Consider the following 24,908-nt stretch of genomic DNA (forward strand, 5'->3'; position numbering starts at 1 on the left):
TGGGCTGTGTCCCATTCGTGGGATGCAGGCCCTTCTGTCCACGGAAAAACTTCTACGGAACCAGTCCTTGGTGCCCAAAAGGTTGGGGACCACTGGGCTAACATATGAGACAATGCAGAAGACAGGGAGAGGGATGAGGGAGGAAAGAGGTGGGGCTCATGTTGCCTGACTCGCCTCTTAAGAACCCCCCAGATTGTAGCTGGAAGAATAAAAATGTTCTGAGTTTTGGTTCTCCCAAACCACAGTCTATCAAGGACCATTTGGCAAAACTCCCAAAATACTTCAAGTTGAAAGCAAAGCTCTTTGTGTTGTGTGTGTGATGCACACCTCCACTTATTACACACTGAACTGTATTATTATTAAATGACAAAATCCATATCTAGTAGGTGAAACTTGAATATTTCAGTACTAAAGGAAAATCATTATGCCCTTGAAGTGTCGTGTCCTTCTTTGGGGATGTTCTGATTTTTGTACCTTGCCAAAGTCTCAAGCTTCCACCAGGAGGTATATGAGGTGCTGGCAGAAGAAAATGTACCAACCAAGCACAAAAATACTTGGTTTTTTTAAAAAAAGGGAAATTATGTTCTGGTCATTGCATTTAAACCAAGGGGTCAGACAAGCTCATGTTGTTGGCGCAGTTATTTTGAATGCAGATCTCTCTACTGTAACCAATTGCATTTCCCCCCAATTAACTCTCACCTCTATTTACACCTCTCTTCTTTAATGAGAAAGTGGTTGTTGCACATAAAACAAAGCTACTGAAATAGAGAAACATACTGAATTCTCAACATCAAACACAAAAGAAATCAAAGCAGCTTTTAATGAGAATAAAGGCTTTGCACTTTCCATCCCTATGCCCAGAATAGATACGTTGTTTAGATACAACATGCAGAAGCTTAAGTGCTGCTGCAGCAGCAGGCAAAAGCTGGTTTCCTTGATGGTGATTGCACCTAAGAAGCTGGTCTGATCTTAATTGATGAGGGAACTATGCAGAAGAAACCTGCCTCCAGAAATGAAGAAGAAATAGCTAAGATTCCAGAGCTTAAAAACCAATGTTTGCAGCCTGAGTTTGAATCACAACACTGAGCCAGCAAAGATTGAAAATGAAATTGCATCATTTTTTTGTGAATGGGTAGTAGGAGTGTGGGTGTACGTAACAGAGAGGGAGGTATAATGTTTGATTACAAAATAATTTCTAATATTCCTTTATTTAAGGAACCTTGTATTGTGCTGCCATTTTATATGCTTGTTGTTGCTAGAGATTGCTGCATGCCAGCATTGAAAGGCAGCCAAGAAGTGACAGAGTATGAAGCATTCATAAAGAGTTCCTTGGTTTTACAAAAAAAAAAACACAAAACAAAAAAAAAATCTGCAAGCTGCTTCGTGGTATACATGTTTGGCAAGCGCCTCAGCCACATGTATAGCATCTAAAAGAATCACTATCAAAGCAGAATTTGTACCAATTCCCCACCTCCATGCCATATGCTTGTAAAACAATCTACTAAGCCAGATCCAAAGACAGGAATACAATTTTAATTATATTTTTGACATTAACAGGACAAAATTCAATCTGTACTTTTTTTTAAAAAAGTGTGCACATTTCAAAAAGGCAGCATTGCTTATATTTAAGAAAAATCTTAAGAAACAGGGATCCAATACTGTTATACTTTAATGCATGTATCCTGCAAGCTTGCAGACAGAAGACTACCCAATCACAGTTGGCATACAGCAGTCAATGCTGGAGAATGGGAGCAACAAATACACAAAAGCTTTATTTGCAATTACTTTTTGTTTCTGTGCATCAACGACAAAATGTATGCAAGTATTCTCAGCACAGGCCCACCAAATCTTTGTTGGGGCATGCTGCTGCTCACTGAATTCCAGTAATTGACAATGCACTGGACACTTGGGAGTCAAGTTTTCTAAAAGCTGCATTCAAATTATTTTAACAGAATATGGTGCCAAAAGCAGAATTTTCTGAAGTGGGAGAAAACAGAGCTTAATAGCACATTCGTATTACTTGGGAGTTTATTTACTTTTTCTACTAGATTATGAGTTTCAGGACTGATGAGCTGTGTTTGCAGCCTAATGGTACCTTTTTTTGAACTTCTATAAACCAATAGCAGATTACCAGTCAGGCCGTAAGTCTCACTTCCATAAGCGACTATCACTTCCTACTTTTTTAAACTGCAGTCAGGGTCTTTATGTCCATTTTATTCTACATAGCTGCAATCTGAGTGTTATGGGCAGAAAGAGTAAAAATGAGAAAAATAATTAGAAACAAGTACCTAGAATAATGTGCCCTGACAGCATGGTGACATATTTAACCCTCTTTTTCCATGGCCCCACTACAGGGCTGACTTGGAGCACCTGGTTTAAGACAAAACCATTGTGGGATAGGTGGGTTGGTAGCAATGTATTGTTTATGTCTCAACCACCATCTATATTACGCCTCCTCCTTCCCCTCTTACTTTACAGTTAGTTCTTGATTTACGATCAGAATTCCCATTGCTTAAGCAGGATGGTTTTTTAAGTTTTTAAGTCATGCAACTTAAAACTTCCTTTTGCCATAGCTGCGAAGCAGTTGTTTAATGAATCATGCGGACATTAAGCAAAGACAGCCTTTCCCATTGACTTTGTTTGTTGGAAGCTGACTGGGAAGGTCGCAAATGAAGTTCACATGATCCTGGGAGGCTGAAATGAACCACTGTAAATACAAACCGATTGCTAAGCACCCACATTTTGATTACACGTTCACAGGAATGCTGTAACAGTCATTAAGTATGAGGAGCAGTCATGAATCACTTTATTTGGTGAATTTGTAACTTCAAATGATTTGGTAAATAATTGTGGTTGTAAGCCGAGGACTACCTGTACTTTAGCATGTCATGCAAACACTCCTTGATTTTGTGGGAGAAAAGCGCTAACACATACATACAAGCTCTTTCCTGCTCTTAACCCAAACTAGTATCAGAAATAAGCACAATCACATAGACCACAATTTTATCACATTCTCTGCTCTTTCCTTCTACAAGGTCTTTTGATTCGGGGAAGGATAATTAAACTGTTTATATTAAGAGTGCTATAATTATGACGTTGATAGAGAGCTATGATTCTTTGAAAAAAAATCTTCCTAGCTCTGGCAACATCTTCTGAGTCCTTCTCATTAATAGACTTCAACTTTTAGACATGTAGCTCCTTCCCTGGGAATACTTCCTGGGTCAGAGGTGAAGAGAGGGAGAAGCAAGAAAACAGTGAGATTCCTTGTGCAAATATCAACATGCTAAGGTGGTTTTCCTTCAGTAGATTCCCACTGTTGTTAGGAATTTTCAGGGATGTTGGGAGAAAAGATGAAAGCTCCTGTATATAAGGGCTTTTTAAATCCATTCTGAAATTATAGGAAGGTCATACTTAAAACAGTGTTTTTCTGCCCTAGAAAAGCTGGCTACACCAATTTTTTTGGTCTTTGCAACTTTTAAATTTTTCTGTGTTTTATACAAAAGCCCCTATCCACAGGAATGAAACCTCTCAAGTGGAATGATTCCCTCCAGATACTCAAGTAAACATGGACGAAATGCTTACCTTCATTCTCAGAGGTGTGAAACTCTATGCAAAAAAAAAAAAAACCAGAAACAAAAAGGGTGAGGGATGAAGTGAGATAATAATGGAAAGCAGAAAGCATGCAACCAGAACACATTTTTATCCAATTTTACATCCGCAAGAATTTTGCTGATAAATGTATTCTCTGCCCAACCTTTCATTTGGAATATCATACCAGGTTTTATTATTTATTTTAAAACATTTAAATGCTGTACTCTCTTTACCACTTCTGAATCCTACTTTTCCAACACTTCATTCAGTACACTGTATTAGAGGAGATATCAAGAGAAATGGCAATAACAAAACTGTAAGAATATGTTGGGAGGCTAGTATGCAAATGGTAGCAATTTGCTACTTCTGTATTTTCTCATAATAACCTAGGGAAATTAATTACGGGTCCTTATAGTCAAGCTTCAAAAAGAGCTGAACTAATATAGTTTGCCCAGTGTGATTCAAGGCTGTGCTTGACTTTAGCTCAAGTCTCTGAGGTCCACTTTCTGTGTTAAATAAGAATACAGCTAAATTCCCATTTTTAAGTAGTGGTAGGCACTCTATAAACATTAGCATAGTTATCTGCTGAAGAGACATTAACTTTGGCTCCTTGGAAGTCTATCTCGCATCCATATTTTGAAAACAAAACCTTAAAATTCATTAAAAGAGTTTAAATGAAATACACATTAAAAATCAATGTTAAGATTTTTATGCATAGAAAACAGATTTAAAGGAACGGGTTTTTTTCTTAAGACTTTAGCAATATGCAGTTTGTAAGCTTAATACACAGCTGGGAGAAGTACAAACCGTAAACAAATTAAAGAAGCCACAACCCCACCAAGGTTAAGCTGATGTAGCGAGCACTGGATCCAGTACCAAAGACCTCTTGTTTCTTAACAATTTTCTACTAGCGAAAACCCATTTTGTCATATGCAGTAGAAGATTTCACTCTTTATTTCTTACAGATGAACTCGCCAGGTTTTTATCCTTACATATATTGTCTTGCATATCCGATGATATATTTGTTGAATCATTTTTAGTCTCACATGAATCTTTTTCTGTATCTTCCAAATGTTTACAGTCTTGGCTAACGTTTTCCTTGTTTTTGCCTTTATGTTTTTTTAAGTGAGAAATAGTCTCCTTCTGATTCAAAGGCTCAACAATGTCCATTTTAGAGTTGTGACATTCAGCACTACTATTTTTTACCATACTGCTCTGCTTAACAACTTCAGGCGAGCCAGTTTTCTTACTCTGATCACTATCGGTACCGTTTTTAATATGCTCTGTTTTTTTCTCGTCATTTGTTTTATTCCTTGAGTTACAAATTTCAGATACGTTCTTGAGCTCTTTTGTCTTTTTATGCTTACAAGTAGAGCTGTTGCGAAGGGACACTGGTGAAGCCAGCTTTTTACTTGGTTTGCTCCCTTCTGGCTTCTGTTTCTTTGGTGGTCCCCATATGAAATGGTCAGAAGGTGTGTAGTGCTGTTGGGCAAACCGTAGGAGTTTTCTCCTCTCTCTTCGATCTCTAATGGTGTAGACAAAATATTCGAGAGCGCTCTGTTTAATGTTGGGAATGGTTTCTTCCACCAGAGCCTCATGTAGAATTAATTTCACGAGAGGAGGCTTGAAACTCTCATAACCAAGTTCACCAAGACTCTTCAGAATCCGGGTGATTCTCAGATAATTATGTTGGGATCTGCAAAGAAAGATAAGTCGGATTCAAAATGACAGGACAAAAAAAATAATTATCTCAAGAGGAAAAAAATGTAGCTGAAAAATCATCACTACTTGTACCCTTGATGAAATAAGGATTGGATGTAAAGTATCCAATGAAAGGTCTTCTAGATAAGTTGCAATCATCGGTTATATGTGATGGACTATAAATCTGACAAAAGTAGAATTCCTCTTCTCTGATTGATTGATGGTCAGAGATCAATAAACAACAAAAAGAGAACTTAGAACCACATGATAAACTGGGTCTGAAACAATTGGTACTAAAAGGGGGGATATCAGGCAAATTTCTGCAAGCTATGGTTGTTGTTAAAAAGTTGGCAATCTTTTTAGTGGTTGCCATATTTGGTCTTGCAGAGGGAAATCAGAAAGCTATTAGTCAAATGACTAAGATTTCTGACAATCAGGTTTTTGCCAAATGCTATGAGTGACTGAACAGACAATTTAAAGAATATAATTCAGTGACTCAACTTCTGTGTCTGAATATACACAAATATGGTTACCATATGGAAGACTAATTTATCTGCCTAGTGTCATCCTAATAAGCAATGCATCAATTTAGGCCAATGTAAGAAACATGTAAGATATTATAAAAATATCTAAGTATTGTCCAAGAGGGATCAGTAATTGCATGATAATGAAAATGAGTAAATTTAGCTCTTGTCACTCTGAAGACCTAAATGCCAAATCCTCCATAACCAAAACCTTGATGGTCCAAAGAACGATATAGCCAAAATATACCAAATCAGAGTCAGGGTGCCTGCCTACAGATGTTCTCTAGAACATTATTTTCAATGAGAAACTGACATGGCATTTTCTTAGGCAGGTCCCAAGTGAGATACAACCATACATACTATGTAAGAGCTTTTGAGGTTGAGAGAGGAACATGAAAAAGATTTTTAAAAGTCTAGACTGAATCGCTCCCAAGAGAGAGAGGGGTAAACCCATACCTGGGCACCATATATCAGCAAGCCCATGATCTTGGCTTTATATAATTTAATGGCTGCAGGTATACAATTATTGATTGGATGGTTTGTATATTTAAGAATCCCACTAGGGGCCTGGGGGGTTCTTATTCAGCATTCATGTAACTGATTATTCCAACAGTGAAAAGTTAGAAATGAATGCTTAAATGGTAACATACCAAGTCCTTGATCAAATGCTCTAATATTAATTATTAATTGAGACCAAAACTTATTTTTGAATAGTTAATTTTAAGAGATTTTTCTAAAGCCAAAGGTTACCAGTGCTGCTAAGCATCTATAGAGCCGGTATGTGTCATAAATGGGATGGCTGCAGAATCTCCATGATTATTACTTATAAATAAGAATGGAAATTGATCAATGGACAAAGTTAGAGGACAAAAATCAAGCTTAGCAAAGGCCATGACTATGAATATAGAAGTTAAACAACGAAGTGTATAGGTAAAAGCAGTTGAACCAGATGCTTCTGGAGAATATCTTGGTTCCAGAATAGACAGAATTCAGATCAGGTTAGGTCCAGGTTCTGTAACATTTAGCTGACAAATGGTTTAGTCTTTCTAACTTTTATGCTACTAATGAGTCAAGGACAACACTTTATTCTTCCTAAAAGAATTTGGAGAAAATTAGCACCATTGATTCATGCATTCCGTCTGAAAGGTGTCACCTCTTAAACCTACCTTCCAACATTTGTTTATCCTAGGAACACCCAATGATGCATAGACAAACAAAGGTTATGATAATGACATCACTGTTCAAGCCAAATATCATTATCAATGAACGAGGAACAAGTATACAGAGACTCCATTATGGAAACATTATGTTTCCGAGAAGTGCCTTTCTATTCTCACAGATAAATAATATGTATCCATGCTATATTCATTGTATTCTATGTCTTGACAAAACTGACATTACATCTCTTTTTTAATGTGGGAGAAAACATCACTATATAAAAGAAGAAAGATAAGAGTGTATCTGGCTTGGAATCAGAAAAAAAGGTGAGGAAAATAAGATGAACCTTGCCTATTATGTATACTTCTGCCTTTGATATCATTGAGCATATTCATCATATATGTACTCCTTAACTTACGACTCTTTAAAGTTCTAATCTTGGGGCTACTTACAACCTGAATTTGAAGTTTGAACGGTTGTGTTCCCCTTATGACCAAACTTTGGACATGACCAAACTTTGGACATTCAGCAACATGTCCACATTTATGTTTGTTTGTAGTGTTCAGTCACAAAACTACATTTTATTCCATTTTTGCCAAAAAATTGGCACTTACATCCAGCTTTCAGCAAAACAATGTCCATAGTGAATCAGTGGTTCACATGACCACCTTTATTTACAACCATCACAATTGATGACCAAGAAGGAAGTAAAGTATGGTAACTGCTTAGAAAAACAAACCTGGAGAGAATTGCCTGGTTTTGATACTAACAGTTCTCAAGCATTTTCTGAAGATATAACTTACTCATTCAAGTGCTGGAATCTTTCTTGCCAGTTAGCAGCTCGTGCTACATTCCCAGTTTTATCAATTAATTTTATCCCGAAAAACTCCAACATCATTTTGTAAGCTAATAGGAATCTTCGAATCGCTTCTTTCGTTTTTTTGAACTCCTGTAACAGATTTTTTTTTACAAGAATGCACAAACATCAAGAGCATTAAATATATAAAATTATTCCAGTTTAAATGTTTAAGTATTAGCATTACATTATAAATTAGATGCTTTACCTCAATTTCACAGGTTGTTAATTCTTTTGCATAGAAATTCAATCCTTGCTCTCGGAGTGGAAACAACCTACATTCAAAACAGACATACAAGTTTTTCTGAAACTGAAATGGCTTTAACCAGTTTATTAAAAAGAAATTAAAAAAATAAAAGATACCAACCACTGTATGTAGGTGTGATTGTGTTCCAACTTTTCATAATCTCCTTTCCATTTATTCAGGACCTCTTCAATATAAACCCCTATAAGTATACCAAGGAACATAACTTTCTAAATAACATTCAGGAATGAAGTGTAAACATAAGTAAAGGTAAAAATAAAATAAAAAGCATTGTTTTTAGGTTAGTACTTATTGCTAAAATGAATACATTAATATTCTTTCAATGGTTGAAGGATAAGGAAATATATGAGGTTAACTGTAGCCAAAGATCAAACAATAAGTCCTTTGCCCTTCTTTACCGGTTGAAAACCTCTAAGGTCTCTTCTACCTTCTATGATTCTAAGTACATAGACTGTCAGTGATGCAAAGCTAACTTCAGAATCATGGTGCCAAAAAAGACCTTCAGAAGAGCATGAGATTTCCTGAGACTTCTAGAGAACCTAAAGCTGAATCTCACTGGAAGGATTTTTTATCTCTTTCCTCCATTAAGTAGGACAGCAAATCCTCACTGCAGCCACATACATTGATGTTCGAAGTTTTAAACTCAGGGTAATGCCTCAAGGACCTATTTTGGGGGAGAAAGTCATGATGAGAACCCTGGCAAACAAGGTGAAGGATAAATAAACGCAACTGTCTTACTAAAGCAGGGAATGCTGCGGGATATACACCTGGTGGGACCCAGAAGAAGGGCCTTCTCTGTGGTGGCTCCCTCTCTCTGGAACTTCATTCCCCCAGAGATTACAACAGCCCCCACTCTAACACTTTTCCAGAAGGCACTGAAGACCTGGTTCTGCCAGCGGGCCTCGGGAACCCAGAGGGGGATGGAGCCCATCTCATGGCTCGTGTGATCTGCTGTCGGCGGAGCTGGGGGGGGGGCGATTTTATTATATTACTAGCACAATACCCATACTTCACTATGAAACTATGTGGTCGGGCTTAGTTTTTGGAGAGGAAAATAAGGGGGAAAAATCTGCCTCTGCCTAGCAGCATCCATTGGTATTCATCTGGCTAGTGTCCCATCAGTGTGAGAGAGTTTAGGGCTGTTTGGAAACTGAAACAATATTTGCTGGGTGAGCAAGAAGGAGACAGCAAGGAGCTGCGGTGTGGCTTATCTGTTCATCTGTTCTGTACTAAAGCTGCTTGGTGCTGTGAAACTAAAGCTGAAACTGAAACTCCTCTGCTTGTGTTTTGCATTTGGAACAGATTTCTTTTCAGATGGGGAGGGGGAGTAAAACTCCTTAGCATCAGAGTGTGTTAATAATAATATACAAAATATTAATGCTCTGATGGTCAATTCGAAAAATCCTTTCTTAGTGAGCACCTAGAAGCCAAGAGGAACATATGTGCCAAATTTCAAGTTTGTAGGCTTTACAATTCTGGAGATGCGTGAGTGGCATCTCTCTCTCTATCCGCCCCCCCCGCTACACACACACACACACACACACACACACACAGACACACACACACACACACACACACACTCAAGTGATAAATTCAATAAATAAATTAATAAAATACTTCCATGTCAATGTACACAAGATAGAGCTATAAAGTTAAATGCAAAGTAGAACTTGTTTGGGCCATCTGATTTAAATAGATCTGAAACTGAACTACGTATAAATAATGCATTGATCATGGTACCAATTACTTACCATCAGGTTTAAAGGGAATTTTGTTCTTGTAAAAGCGGAGGTTGCACAAATCATTCTGGTATCTCAGTTCTTTAAAATTCTGCTGAGCAGGAAGGAAGACAAATGCAAAAATGCTCCATAAGAAATAGTCTGGAACTGAAATTATTACAGATATGGTTTCACATAATCCAAAATACAATTTTGCTAGACTAGACTAGACTAGAAACAAGATTGATGAGCAAAATGTAACAAGGTAAAATGGATTAAACATTTTAGGCAATTTATCAATATCACATAGATATCATAGATAAGCCAATAAAATATAGTAATAGTAAATGTATAATATGAGTTACTAATAGAAGGTAATATTTGTGGCTCAGGGTTGAACTTGGGTTCTTTGGTGCTCTCTGAGCTTGGTTGTTTTCTTGCACACGTTTAATTACCCAGCTAGGTAACATCATCAGTGCTAGAAGGGAGAGGGCCTTGCTCTCTATTTATATGCTTGTAGCATATCTTGTCAGTGTTGGTGGGTATGTTCTTGATCAGGGGGCACCAACCTTTTGGACCTCAGGGACCACCAAACTCATAATTTTTAATCCCGAAGACCACTAATATGAATTTTGACTGACTGGTTTGCTGACGTTGGGGGGGGGGGAGAGATCGAGAACTGATCTAACCTCTCCCTCTCCCCTCTCTCTCTCACACACACCCACATCTACACATGCACACAGAGGCAGGGATGGGATTCAAATGTCTTGACAACCGGTTCTGTAGGCATGGCCTAATTTGTGGGTGTGGCTTGGTCATGTGACTGGCTGGGCATAGTTTGTATGTAAATATTATAAATATTTATGTAAATATTGAATTTTTTATAAAAAAGAGAACAACTTTTACCCAAAATCAGGCAAAGCAGGCAGTCAGATTGAGTTGCTCACAGAATCACAGATTCATTCAGACATCTATCTTTCTGCCATCAGCTACCTGATTATGCACTGAATAATAGAAGCTTCAGTCCTAAGGAAGGTTAGGAAGATCTAAAGATTAGCTAGAAAGCAAGAAATCCAACGATTTCCTGCTTTCTAGCTAATCTAAATCTCCCAGAACAGCTGATGGTTGGGGGGGAAAAAGGAAAAATAGCAACTTAGTAGGCAAGTTTGCCAGATACCACAAGTAGGAGTGAATGGGTGGGGAGGGTTCCCGCGGACCATGTGGGCGGCGCAGCCTTGTGTTCCTGTGCAGCCTGGATTAATTGCTTTGGGGGACGCTCTGGGGGGTGACATTTCTCAACCACAATTTCCTCGCAGACCACCAGTCTTAAATCTCAGAAATATAAGAGTGTATCTATGTGATTGCTAGGAGTTGAAAACAACTTGACGACACATAATCAATCAATCTTAAACATGTTCAGAGGATAAAGAAAACCACTGAAGTTAAAGCTTGCTTTCAAGTAAGCATTTATCTCAAATAGTTGACACATAAAATAAATCGTAAAATGATTACAAGCTCTTTTCTTTTCAGCTTCTCTTTTTTTAGATTGTCATTTTTTTGGATTTCCATATGATATGTAACAGAGGCAAATTAGTAATTGCACTGTAAGGGTTTGTGTTTCTTAATTTTAAATCTTGGGCTTTTCTGCAATAAACTTTTTTTTTTCAATCAACATGGAAGCTATAATAAACTTTTGTAATGCAAAACCTAAGAAATTGTAACTGTTCCCCAACTGAGTTCTCTATACAGGTGTCATTAAGAAAAACAATTAATCAATAAATATTTGGAATTTGTATTTGTAATGACAATTATAGGAGCTGATAGAATTCACCAATATCCCCCATTATCCAACTTCCAAGGTCACTATAATTTTTTCTAAAAAATTAAGGGTCTCCCATGGAACTGCAACGGGACTTAAGTTTAATACTACTTTATTTTAATAAAATCTCCCAGAATACAAAATGTTCTTACTGGATATTGATGACGATATTTATATAAGTCTCTTGCAGCATAAAAACTTCTCTTTGGTTTAGCTGTCACATCAACTGAATCATCCCCCTGAAAGAGCAAGAAAAAAAATATATCAGTGAGAAACAGCAGAATTAGCATAACCATTTAATTTAAATCCTCCTACCCGGTAATCTTCAATTTACAACCACAACTCGGACTAGAATTTCCATTGCTAAGCAAGATGGTTGTTAAGTGAGTCGAACCTGATTTTATGACCTTTTTTTGCCATGATTGTTAAGAAAACGCTGCTGTCGTTAAAGTGATGGAGACTTGTTCATTTTGCTTGTTGGAAGCTACAGCTGGAAATCCCAGAACATCGCAACCATCATAGACACATCCCAGTTGAGTCTGAATTTTGATCCCGTGACTGTGGGGAACACTGTGGCAAACCTAAGTGCGAGAATCAGCCATAAGTAACTTTTTTCAGTGCTGTTGTAACTTCAGTCACTAAATGAATGGTTGTAAATCAAGGACCACCTGTCTATGGCACATTTGGCAGCATGAACTTATACTATTTCTACATCTCCACTTGAATTATTTGTACATTCCACTCTTCCATTTCCCTACCCCACCCCGGGGTTCTTTTTCTCTTGTTTTTGAGATCCTCTCCAGCCATGATTCTTACATCTTCCACCCCAGATCTGCTGAAGCTTGGAGGATCTTCCAAAAGAACTCTACTTAATGTCTACCAATTCCAGATATGACTACTCCAACAAAATGTTAATGAACACCACAAGTAGGTAACATGGAAGTTTTACAGCTATGTGTATCAGGAAGATTTTTCAAGGAATCTTATTTGTCGTCAAGACCAAGACATGATGTTTCTCATTCTATGGCTCTGATAACAAGCAATGGCACTGTTCAATCTGGTTACCTTTCTCAAAAAATTACTTGAATAAACTAGCTTGGATTAAGTCTATACACTGTGCTAAATGGCATACAATGCTTATAATCCAGATTGTAACATACTAAGGTAAACAATGTAACAGAGTCGTTGATTGAAACGGATGGTTATAGAAACTGGGTAAATAATTGTTCGAGAACAACTGTCTCAATCGAGAGAGGGACTTAAGCAGGGAATCAGTCTGGACTCATTATGTAAGCACAAGAGGCCAAGATTTGACCCCCTCCTGCCAATGCATTTGAATCTTATCTACTCTTTCCCAGGTGAAAGCTACCAATTTGGGGAGGTTCCTGTGAAATAGGCATAGAACAATAAAGTAGCAATCAGACATGAGGGTCCATTTGTTCGTACCTGACATGAATCCAATTTTTATATAAACCCAGTTTGTATATAAACAAAGGTATAGATGTAAATTTTATAGGTTTTATTGTGGTGTTCCTACTTTTTGAAACAATTGTCATTATGGAAATCAGAGGACCTATATGTATCTAATTAACGTAGGAACTATCACATATTTACATTGTCATATAATTTTCATATAACTGGGACTTTGCAGACAGTCCTGTGAACTCCTGTGATCATTAAGTTGGAACAACTATGATATATAAATAAGCACCAATTTTTGAGTAATCACTGATCAATTATATTAAAAAAACGAAACCATTCTGTATTACAAGTTAACCTGACATATTTCTTTATTAACAACATTAAAAAAAACATGTAAGAATTATGTAGCATTCTTATGGTCTCAGCTCCAGATTTGGAGTTTTGAAAATATTTGTTAAAGTTCTTTTTTTCTCAACTCTTTTGCTAGAATATTAAGATACTTAGAATTCTTGTTTATAATCTGCTAGTTACTAATACTTTTTGTTCAATTGGGATGGGGTGACCTTAATAGGTTACCCAAGGGAACACCTTTTTCCAAGAGTCTCTATCCATCCAACTCGATCTAATGGAATGGGCATGCTGCAGATCCCATCAGCCAAAGAGTGTCTGCTGAGGGGACCAGAAGATGAGTTTCTTCCACAGTGGCCCTTGTTCTATGAAACATTCTTCCTTTAGAGATTAGAATGGCTCCAACCTTGTCAGCCTTTCATAATCACCTTCTAATAACCTGCCTATGTTCCTGTGTCTGTGGTGCTGAATGTATCAAGGGCCCCTCTGTTTCCTAGCTTTATTGCTAACTGGCCAAATATCTTGGCTGCTATGTATATTAATTTTGGATTTTATTTTTTATTGTTTTAAAATGTTTTTAGTATTTTAATGATAATATATTTTTGAATTGTAAACCACCCAGAGTCATTGACTGAGGTGAGCAGCTATAGAAATTGAAGGACAGAACGAACAAACAAACAAACGAATGAAGTGACCATTTCTGGTACTGAAGCAGCATAATAAAGCTAACTAATTGTTCGTGGATAGTCAAATGCTATAATTTACATCAACTTAAAGGAGCTTTGTGATCTGCGTGAGTCCAAATGATGTCATTCAATACCTTCCTATAACTAAGGTATTCTAGACACCCTAAGTACCTCATAACATGGAAATATGACAGAACTGATGCTATAAATGGAATACAGGTAGTTCTCGACTTATAACAGTTCACTAAATGACCTTTCAAAGTTACAATGACACTGAAAAAAGTGACTTATGAGGGTTTTTCACACCGTTCCAGCATCTCCATGGTTACGCGATCAAAATTCAGATGTCATATTTATGACAGTTGTAATGTTCCGACATCATGGGATCACTTTTTGTGACCTTCTGACAAACGAAGTCAATGGGGAAGCCAGATTCACTTTACAACTGTGTTGCTAACCTAACAACTGCAGTGATTCACTTAACAATTTTGGCAAGAAAGGTCATAAAATGGGGCAAAACTCTTTTAACAACACACGTTTCACTTAGCAACAGAAATCTTAGAATCAATTGTGGTCATAAGTTGAGGACTACCTGAACCAATAACTGTAACTGAAAACAATTATTATCCATGGAAAAAATCATATAGTAATAATTTATAAGATTGGATGTGATATTGATTTATTGAATATGTATGTTGTCTATATCACCAGAGGTGAAAGATTCAATTTTTTTTCCTGCTGATGTTTGGTTTGTGTCAATAGAGCAGCTACCCCTTTCTCTGTTCTGGAGGTTTGGAGATCCTTCAGAATGGATCTCAGAAAGTATGAGTTGAATTACAAAGAGGTCAGGAGAAGAAATCATATTGTGCATTAACAGTGTATTGCAGGGTGTCAAACTCGTGGTCTGTGGGCCGGATGTATCACGCACTGGCCACGTCTACCCCTGGTTTAGCAAAGAGTGGGGGGAAGTCACAATATATCAAATGATGACAATGTGACGCTGCAAGTTTGACACCCTTGTCATATTGGAATAAATTTAACACACACTCATTTCTGGAGAAGGGTAAAAGCAGTTTTAGAGAGGAATATATTGTATGAACCTTGAAACACAGAAGAGCAATATATCTCAGTGCACCTGTTCCCCTACTCAAAGCTAACTTGAATAAATCGTCACATAAAACATAAAACAACAGGTAGAAGTAGTTTTATTGTGAACAGGTAGTTCACAAAAGAGTGTTTCATTTCCTTATTATACTGGGGACCTCATTTTAATATGTAAGTAAGTTATGAGTGTATGACTGACACACTGGACCAAAGCATTAACTATTCCAAACCAATTCAAATGTTCAAAATTTTTGCACCGTTCATTTCCTGTTCTATTAACACACACACACACACACACACACCTGTAATTCCACATTAATTTTTATAATTAATGGTGATTGGGATCACCAATATTTTCTTTACAGCATCTATAGAATAACAAACACTTTAAAAATAAGCGTCTTTCTCGTATTCTTGAAAACCTGCTTAAATACTTGATACCATTCAATCTCCTGCACTCAGCTGATATAGGCAGGTTTGGTTAGGAGACCACTAAGAAGGAACAAGGTTGTAGGCTAGATTGCAAAAATTAAAAACCTACCCCAGGAAAAAAAACCAATGGGGACCAAATTATGTACAGTTGCCAAGAAAATTACATGAATGTGTCTATGAAACTACCAGTGGAATTCGGTTTGAAGTAACTTTTCCTCCTAACAAGAATGATGTTGCAAATATTTTATCCAACAAGAAGAAAAAGTCCTTAAGCAAAATAATGTACCGTATATGTCCTAGTGACTGAATCCATATCTTTGCTTATCTTTCATACTGAGCATGTGGGACTGATGACGACAGTCAAATTAAATTTCCCAAACTACAGGTAGCCCTTGATTTACAACCATTCATTTAGTGTCCATTTGAAGTTACTACAGCACTGAAAAAAGTGACTTATGACCGTTCTTCACACTTAAAACCGTTGCAGCATACCCGTATAGTTAGATGATTAAAATTCGGACAGTTGGTAACTGGTTCAAATTTATGACAGTTGTATTGTCCGGGGGTTAAGTGATCACCTTCTGTAACCTTCTGACAAGCAAAGTCAATGGGGAAGCCAGATTCACTTAACAATTGTGTCACTAACTTAACTACAGTGATTCTCTTAACAAGTGTGGCAAGAAAGATCATAAAACAGGGCAAAACTCTTTTTAACAACTGTCACGCTTAGCAACAGAAATGTTGGGCTCAATTGTAGTCATAAGTCAAGGACTAATTGTAGCTATTCCGATGGCTTCAAGACATTAATTAAATAAGATGTCTGTCTGTCTGTCTGTCTGTCTGTCTGTGTGTGTGTGTGTTTGTAAGTCAAGTCCGTCTGGTGACTTAAACTGACCCTAGTCCAAGAAATACTTTGAGTAAAATATTTGTAAATATTAAATACACTTGCATGAAGACTTTAAATGATCAAAGTAGCTATTTATGTTTACGAAAGAATATGCAACTGCCTATCCAGAATCAGGGTTGTTGTTTTCTGAAGTTAGTAACATTCACACAGACTTCAGCTGGGGTTTGGTTCAGAGCTGCAGATTAGGAAATAATAAGCACCCTTACAGTGCAGTCCTACATACAGTATATCTATTCAGAAATCAGTCACATTATTTTCAAGAAGGCTCACTCCCACGTAAGTGCACACAGGCCGGCATCCTTTCTGTTTTAGTGGTTCTTCTTTTCATTAGTCACACTTCTATTCTTAACCACATTGTATTAGATAAAGCACTTTAATCATTATCCATCATTTTTAAAGATTGGAGCCTCCCAGAGATCCAGAATAAAGCTGAGAGAGAGGTTTGCATCTCTGCATCTCAACAAATATTCAGCTAGTCAGGAACTTTACCAACTGCATAAGAAGATATCCAGGCAAACTAATACTACTGCATTGTTATGTATCGTGTATTGTATCACATTATAATCTTACTGTTTCTGTAACAGTTTTATTAGTCTTCCTTTACAATTTAAGTAACACTAATTATTTTTCTCATTATCTAGAGTTGTTGAGAGTTGGGCAATGTTGAATTAAAATATCTATTGATCTATCTGTCTATCTCAAACACCTTGGAATGAAGACTTTTATGCATATGTTTAGACACTTTCTTGGGGATGCATCTTTTAAGAAATATATAGTTACTAGCTCGATACCGGTGCTTCGCTATGAAACTATGTGGTCGGGCTTAGTTTTTGGGGAGGAAAGTAAGGAAAACAAATTCTGCCTCTGCCTACCAGGATCCATCGGTATTCATCTGGCTAGTGTCCTGTCAGTTTGTGAGAGAGTTGAGGGCTGTTTGGAAACTGAAGCAGTATTTACTATGTGAGCAAGAAGGAAACAGCAAGGAGCCTGGGCATGGCTTAGCTCAACTGTTCTGTACTAAAGCTGCTTGGTGCTGTGAAACTAAAACTGAAATTCCTCTGCTTGTGTTTTGCATTTGGAACAGATTTCTTTTCAGGTGGGGAGGGGGAGTATTAGAGGGGGAGTATGCTCCTTAGCATCACAGCATGTTAATAATTATATAGGAAATACTAATGCTCTGATGGTCATTTCGAAAAATCCTTTCTTAGCACCTAGAAGCCAAGAGGCAAACTAATACTGTTATGTGCCAAATTTCAAGCTTGTAGGCTTTACAGTTCTGGAGATTTTGTGATGATGTGTGAGTGATATTTCGCTTTTATATATAGAGATTAATTACTAAAGACATAGGTAATACCAATCTTTAGCTATAAACTGTGTTTATTTTCTCAGAATCTCTGGGCAGTGGTTATTTTCAGTGGCAAGGTTTCTACTAGATCCTGCCCCTTACAAACTAGTATGTGTAAGTGAAAGAAATGATTGAGGATTACAACAATATGATTCTAGTACTATTAACATTATGCAAGTGGATTTAAAATGATTACTGAAATTCAAGGGTGTGCCAGGAGAGGGGTAGCAAATTTATAATGCCAGGCTAAGTTTTGCCTGAATAATGCCAAAGTCCTTGAGCCTAGTGCAAATAGAGTTCCATAGATTAATTGCTATAGTCAATTCAAGTCAAATGAAAGTTCAAATCTTGAAGAGTTCAAATCTTGAAGACTTCGTGGACTCATCTAGGAAATTTTCTCAATAGCAACTGTGTACGTTGCTATTGTATACTTATATCCTGCCTTTCTACCCATCACCAAAAGGTGAATTATTTAAAGCAACTATAATGTTAACAAAAAAGGACACAGTAACTTAAATATACTTATGTTTGTGAAGGAGAGCTAAGAGAAGTAGTTGCAAAGGAACTCATAATTCAGTGTAGAAATTATATTTTCAAAATTAAGTTTTCTTATACCTAAAATTCAAATTTAGAAACTACAATATAGTTTGAAAACTGCACAGTATAATTTTCAAGTTTAATAAAACCAAAACCAAAATAGATGTTTAGAGAAGATAGAACTGCTCAAAAATAATGATTACATAATAGTGAAAATTTTGTAGTATAGCCTTTATAGAATGTTTTTTTTCCCCATATTTTAAGAGAAAATGGTAATCTGAATTCTATCATCCCATAAAGATTTATTACTATATATTTTGTCCTTTGCTAAATTCCAGAAATGTTTTAATTTCATTAAATTTAGCGGGGAGTGTGTGTGTGTGAGAGAGAGAGAGAGAGAGAGAGAATCTTGAATGTAATGTGTGTATGAAAATCTTGAATGTAAAGCTCTCTGAAATTTGGCCCTGTGTGTCTTAACTCCTATATTTTTTACAGAAGTCATCATACAGTGCTATATTCAAATAGTCAAAATAGACATTTTGCAATTATTTTCTTTTAACACGTTAAGATTGTGAATTGAAAACACTACTGAAAGCTGACTTCTTGCTAAAGAATTTCCCAGAAGACTACAGAAATAAATATATATCCATTCTTTTTAAAGAAAAGGAACCATCAGAGAATTTGATAAAAGCAGAAAGAGGGAACAGCAATATATTATCTCTTGAAGTCTGTTCTATTAAGTTATTTTAGTTCTATACAGTGAAAGTCATGTCGGTCGGGTAGGTAAAAGCCTAGAAACGGTTGCTCTCAACGAGACCCTCAAGTATATTTAGTTCTGAAACTGCATTTTGCCTTCCCACACATCATTCTCTGAAGTAGAGGTTGCAGAGGGAAAGCAACTTGGATTGGGCATGAATTATGATTCTTAATGTTAACAACCACCACAATCTTTTCAAGAGACACCAGGCCGGCTTCTTCAGTCTGTCAAGAAGGAAAGCAACAAACCCCAACCCCACTCCACATAGTTCCTCTTTCCACAACCGTGCCTCGAGAGCAACAGGAAAGGAAAAAAACCAAACCCAGACGGAATGACCGGCTGGAGTAAGAGATGGCCAACTAACCCCGCGCTCCCGATATTTTCCTCTACCTCTCCTACCCGTCGAGCCCGTTTTCTAACACCGAGGCGGGGGGGAGAGAATGCCGTAGACACGCCTAGCTTCCAAGTCACCAAAGCATGCAAATATTTAAAGAGGCGCGGAGGGAGGAAGCGAAGGGGAAAAGGTGAGGAAGCAGGGGCAAGGGTGAAAAGGAGCCAAAAATGAATGGCGCCGGGCAGCTTTTGTAACCTTGGCTTCCACGAGCCCTCATCCGCACGCCCGTACCAGGAAAGTGATACTCAACCTTGGAAGAGAGCACAGCGCTGCCAAGGTGAGGGCCGGTGGCCCCGTCCAAGAGGCGCCCAGGAAGAGCTCCAGCGCGCCCCTCTCAGCCCGCCAACCCCCCCGCGGCAGAAGTTTGCAAGGGTCCCGGGTTACCTGTTCGGGCCCGGGGGCTTCGGTCTCTCCCTGCTCCCTGCCCTCAGCTTCGTCTTCTTCGGCCACCCCGTCTCCTCCTTCCTTTTCCTCCTCCTTCTCCACCACCACCTCCTCCTCTTCCTCAGCAGCCCCTTCGCGCTTCTCGGCGGCTTCCGGCCGGCCGCCTGCCGCAGGGAGCGGTTCCTCTGACTGCTGCTGCTGCTGCCGGTCAGCCGCTGGGTCGTCGCCGTCGCCGCCACCGCCCGCCTGTTCCAGCGGTTGCCCTTCTTCCCCGCCTGGGTCCTGCAGCTCCGGCTCCGAATCCGTCTCCCAGGTCGAGTCACAATCCTCCACCGTGGTGGGCTCCTTGAAGCTGACTCCGCTCAGCAAACTGCCCATCGGGGAAGCGCTGCGGGAGCCCGGCGCCCCCCTTGCTTCTTCTTCTTTTTTCCCCTTTCCCCTCCGGAGACGCAAAGGGGGCGCGCGTGGGGAAGCGGGAAGATCGGCCGGCTCGGAAGGACGCTGCTCCTGGAGGCCGGGGTGGGTGGGTGGGTGGCCGAGCCGGGACGCCACAGCCGAACGGCAGAAAGCGACAAGGAGGTCGGGGAGGAGGAAGGTGGGGGGGAGGCGGTCAGACGCAGAAGGCAGAAGCGACAACAGCCAACGCGCTCTGCTCCTTCCTCCCTTCCTCAATCCCCAACCCGCAAACACGCGCGGGGGTGGGGGAAGAATCGAGAGGAGGAGCTGAATGCTCCGGGATTTCCACAGGAAATACTGAAGCCGGCCCTCCCTTGGCCGCTGCTGCTCCTGTAGCAGCAGTAGCAGCAGGTGCCGCCTGAAGGAGGAAGCCGAGCGGAGCGCCTCGCCGCCGAGCAAGTGGCGGAGGTGCGAGGCGAGTTTCGGCGACACGCGTGCCGTGGCCGCCTCTGGAACTTCGCTCCCCCGCCCGCCGCGACTGCTTGGAGGCTGAGGCTGTAGGCCTCTGACAAGCCTCGGAGAGCCCGAGAGAGAGGAAGGAAGGGAGGACGGGAAGGAGGCGGTGTTGCCAACACCCATCAGCCCCTCAGCAAGCTGGCTGCGCCTTCTTTTCCCTCCCGCCTTGAATCGCGTTAACTTCTAAGGAAAGACCTGCTGGTCCCCACGCACAGGAAAGCAGGGGCGCCGAGTGGGACACTTGAATCCCTCGGGCGATGGAGTTTTGAGAGTGTGTGTATGTGTGTTTGTGGCGAGGGTGGGTGGGTGGAGATCTTAGGTGGAGGTGCTGGGAATCTGGAAACGCAGTCCAACTTTGGAGGCAAAAAGGCAGCAGGAGCGCTTTTTATTGGCAGGGCTCTTCCCGCGCCTACCTCTAACTCGGTGGGTGGGGAAATCAACAGGTGCATCTTCGTGCTTGGAAAAGGAGAGTTTGTTGTTAACCTACAGCTGTTAAAATGTGGGGAGGGACAGCTTGAGCTCTGCACGGCTTCCAAATATTGCCTTTTAATTAACGGCCCTGCTGTAACTTGCCCCACTACTCCTTCAGCAACAATAACAATTCATTACAGAAACTGGAATGGTGGTGGGTTTTTTTTGTTTTTGTTTTTTTGGAGTCTGTTCCAATATGCAGATTTTTCTTCCCAAGTGTGGTTATCCATGAATAGGGGGGAAAGAAATCGAGGAAGAATGCAGAAATACGGCATCCATCTATCTTGGGTTCAAAATAGCTAGCACGTCAGAAAGGTATTTAAGAAATTGGGCAAGATTAAACTAGATAGATATTTGAGCGGCTACTATCATCAAATCCCAAGGCTAGATTGGAAACTAAAAATACCCCCCTCCCTTTTCATTGGTATGCCCATGAAGTCCCCAGATGTCAAACTATTTAGTAGGCAGCTGCTGGAATGCCTGTTAAAACACAGAAAGCAGATAACATTTACCTGGCATGATGATGGTGGAGAACTCCACACTAAGAAATCCTGAAATCATCTCTGAATACCAGCTTCACTACTGCTGATGTGGCCTGGAATCCATTGGTAATTCTAGAGTGTATATAAGATGACCTTGATGAAAATCTAAGAACTGTTACCTAGATAAACAGGGCTGAAATATAAAGGAAGCATGCATAAGTGCACCAGTGTGCCTACCATCCCTGTCTTACTGTCCCCATTTATCTGTATTTACTTCTTTTCAGTTTATGTTCATACCTATACTTGTTATCTTGCACATGTTTGACAAACAAATAAAATAAAATAAATTTTGTAGGTCCAGAGCAATGAGATCAGTCAGGGGTTAGTCTCTGTTCTCTTTGTATAATTCAGTAAATATTTATATATTTGCTTTGGCTTCTCTCTTTTCTGTTCTCCTTTCTAGAGGAAACCTCAGACAAAGAAACCATTCAGGACTAAGGATATAATCTTGTCTCTGGGAGAACATGCCAAGAAAAATATGATAATTTGGATATCTTTCTGTAGGTAGAGAGAGAGAGATCTACAAACCTTGCAAATCTCTTCTGGAAGACTTGAGTCTGGGAGGGAGGGAGGGAGGAAGGAAGGAAGACATTGTCTCTACAGATAATATTTGCCTTGCTGGAGGCAATTAAACAAAATTAAAACAAAACAAAACACTGCATTACAGTTACAATTCTTCTACTTAATCTGTTCAGTTACTAGATATTGTGTTTTATATAGATTAGCAGTTTCTTAACTCCTAAACAATAAAATGAAATCTGAGAAGGAATATCTGGTTTGTAATACTTAGGAACAATTTGAGAAGTTATTAAGAAGCTTTTGTAAAGTCAGGCTGACTATGAATCAAATAAGATCTTTTTAAGTTACATTTGGATGTTTACTCTTGGTCTTGTGAAATCTGTGAAAGACAGAGATGTCCCATGGGTTTTTGGAAAATCATTGGCCATCACTTTACGGAGGCTTGCATTTTTATGGGCCTTTATGTTGTGAACCACCAGTGCCAGGAGTTATTTTTATTGAATCCATTAATATAGAAACATAATGAGTAAATAAAGAAATAAGCAAGGGTGCACACACAGAGGTAAGAACTAGATATTTATATGATAAAAATTATATCCATATGAAGGGATCGGGAGGCAATAATACATTGTTAAATATGTCCTTTTCTAAAAAAAAATTGGGCTCCTTCAAGTCAGTTTTTTTTACTCTGGATGACTGTATGAACTAGTCCTTGCAGTTCTCTTGGCAAGATTTTCAGTAATGGTTTTCTATTGCCACTTTCCTACGGCTGAGAGAGCTTTGTGCTTAAGGTAGGATTAGAATTCATGGCCTCCTGGTTCCTAGCCTTATGCCTTAAAAGCTACACCAAGCTGGCTTTCTAGCATGTGCTATAACCCAATAGAATTAGTGGAAATACAGTTAATACAATTTTTACACAATTGCAAGAGATACTAAATGCAGCATTAAGAGACAATATTGTATTATAATAGGTAATTAAATGCAAACCTTGTAATAATGGAAGAATTTTTAGTCACACAAACATTTGGAAGGAGCCAATGCAACAATGCAGGCAGTAAGTCATTAGAATTTAATTAAGATTATTCTTTATCCTCAGTAAACATTTGTGGACAAACTCTACACATGAACATCACTAAAGGACAACATTAGAATCAAGATGGATATATAAAAGAAACAAGTGGAGAAATCCAATCCATTCAGTTAAGACACTTCAAGGGAAAGATAGTGGAATAGACCATGACTTACTAATATAAAAATATTTGAGTTAAATTAAGAGGTATCTGGGGGCACATATGTAGTTGATTTGTGGAGCCTTACTGGTATATTAAAACAAAATGTGGAATATCACTCAAAAAAAAAAAAAGATAAAGTACTATAAGAAAACAGGATTTTTTTAAAAAAGTGGTTCAAAACAAGGATGCATATTGTTTCCACATCTGGTTACCTTAATAAAATAAACATAAGAACCACTAGTTTGGAAGAGGTGACAACTTGAATCAAAATTAGAGGTCAAAAATATTGGCAATACATAAATGACATCACCTTGTTAGCTGAAAATGAACTATTAGAAGAACTCTTTATGAAAACAAAAGTGAAACACTGAGATTAATGTTAAAAGTTAAGGTGGCAAATGTAATGTCAATCAGCAAGCTTAGTGAATTCACTGTTGATAATTTTATTTTGAAGATGCTAGACAATTTTATTTTGAAGGTGTTAGACAATTTTATTTTGAAGATGCTAGACAATTTTATTTTCTCGAGTCAAGAATATTAAAAAATGGAAGTGTGTTAGAAAAGGAAAGAGAAATAATTCCTTGAGGAATGCAATGACAGACAAGTTAATAGATGATAAAAATGTTTAATTGGCAACAAAGACAGTGTTAGTACTGATTTTTCCAATGGTACCATCTGATTGTAAAAGATGAACATTTAGAATGAAAGAAAGAACATAGATGACTTTAGATTATGGATTTGGAGACACTCACCAAGACTAGCATGGACTGCAAGAACAACCAATCAACCTGGATGAAATAAAGGCTGGCCGACTGCCCCCTTGAGATAATTATCAGCAAGTGGAAATTCATATACACTGGGCATGTGCTGCAAGCAAATAATAACTTGGGCAAAATGACTGGAAAAGTGGAAAGTAGAAAAAACAATGGCTAAGGTGAATTTGCTAAATGTCTTTGGAAGGACTGGCTTATTGTTAGGGGCAGGAATACTACTGTATCTTAAGTATTCAGGTTTTGCAGTATCTGCAATAATTTGCATCTTGTGTTAATTTTCAATAGTTCTGTTCTTATCCTTTTTTCTTTTATCTTTTGGTTCTAAGGTAAGATTACCCTTTTCCCCCAAATCACAAATAGTTTTTTGAAGGAGAAAAAAAACCCTCATCTTCCTTTTGGGTAAATATTGTATACTGAGATTGTCTAGTTCCAGTCTTTGCTTTTAAGAAATAGAAAAAATAAATAAATTTTATTTTGATCTTGACATATCCTTTTTCATGGCTGGGCTCAG

The 24,908-nt window shown here is 38.5% G+C and overlaps 1 protein-coding gene across 2 annotated transcripts; it reads right to left on the reverse strand.

Moving 5' to 3' along the window:
• Window positions 1-1,517: 1,517 nt before the first annotated feature.
• Window positions 1,518-24,536, reverse strand: OGFRL1 (opioid growth factor receptor like 1). Of its 2 annotated transcripts, none has more exons than XM_026665218.2 (7): window positions 19,949-24,536; window positions 11,785-11,871; window positions 9,847-9,925; window positions 8,198-8,276; window positions 8,039-8,105; window positions 7,778-7,923; window positions 1,518-5,287 (listed from the first exon to the last, which is right to left on the reverse strand). In XM_026665218.2, the coding sequence occupies exons 1-7, from the start codon at window positions 20,981-20,983 to the stop codon at window positions 4,537-4,539; spliced, it is 2,244 nt and encodes a 747-aa protein (XP_026521003.2). In that variant the 5' UTR covers window positions 20,984-24,536; the 3' UTR covers window positions 1,518-4,536. The 2 variants fall into 2 exon arrangements, with proteins under 2 accessions (XP_026521003.2, XP_026521002.2); XM_026665217.2 differs by having other exon boundaries at window positions 9,847-9,928.
• Between the last annotated feature and the right edge of the window lie 372 nt (window positions 24,537-24,908).

Source organism: Notechis scutatus, chromosome 1 (assembly GCF_049901735.1).
Source record: "Notechis scutatus isolate UNSWTSFEM ecotype Mainland chromosome 1, rNotScu1.2, whole genome shotgun sequence".
Lineage (NCBI taxonomy): Eukaryota > Metazoa > Chordata > Lepidosauria > Squamata > Elapidae > Notechis > Notechis scutatus.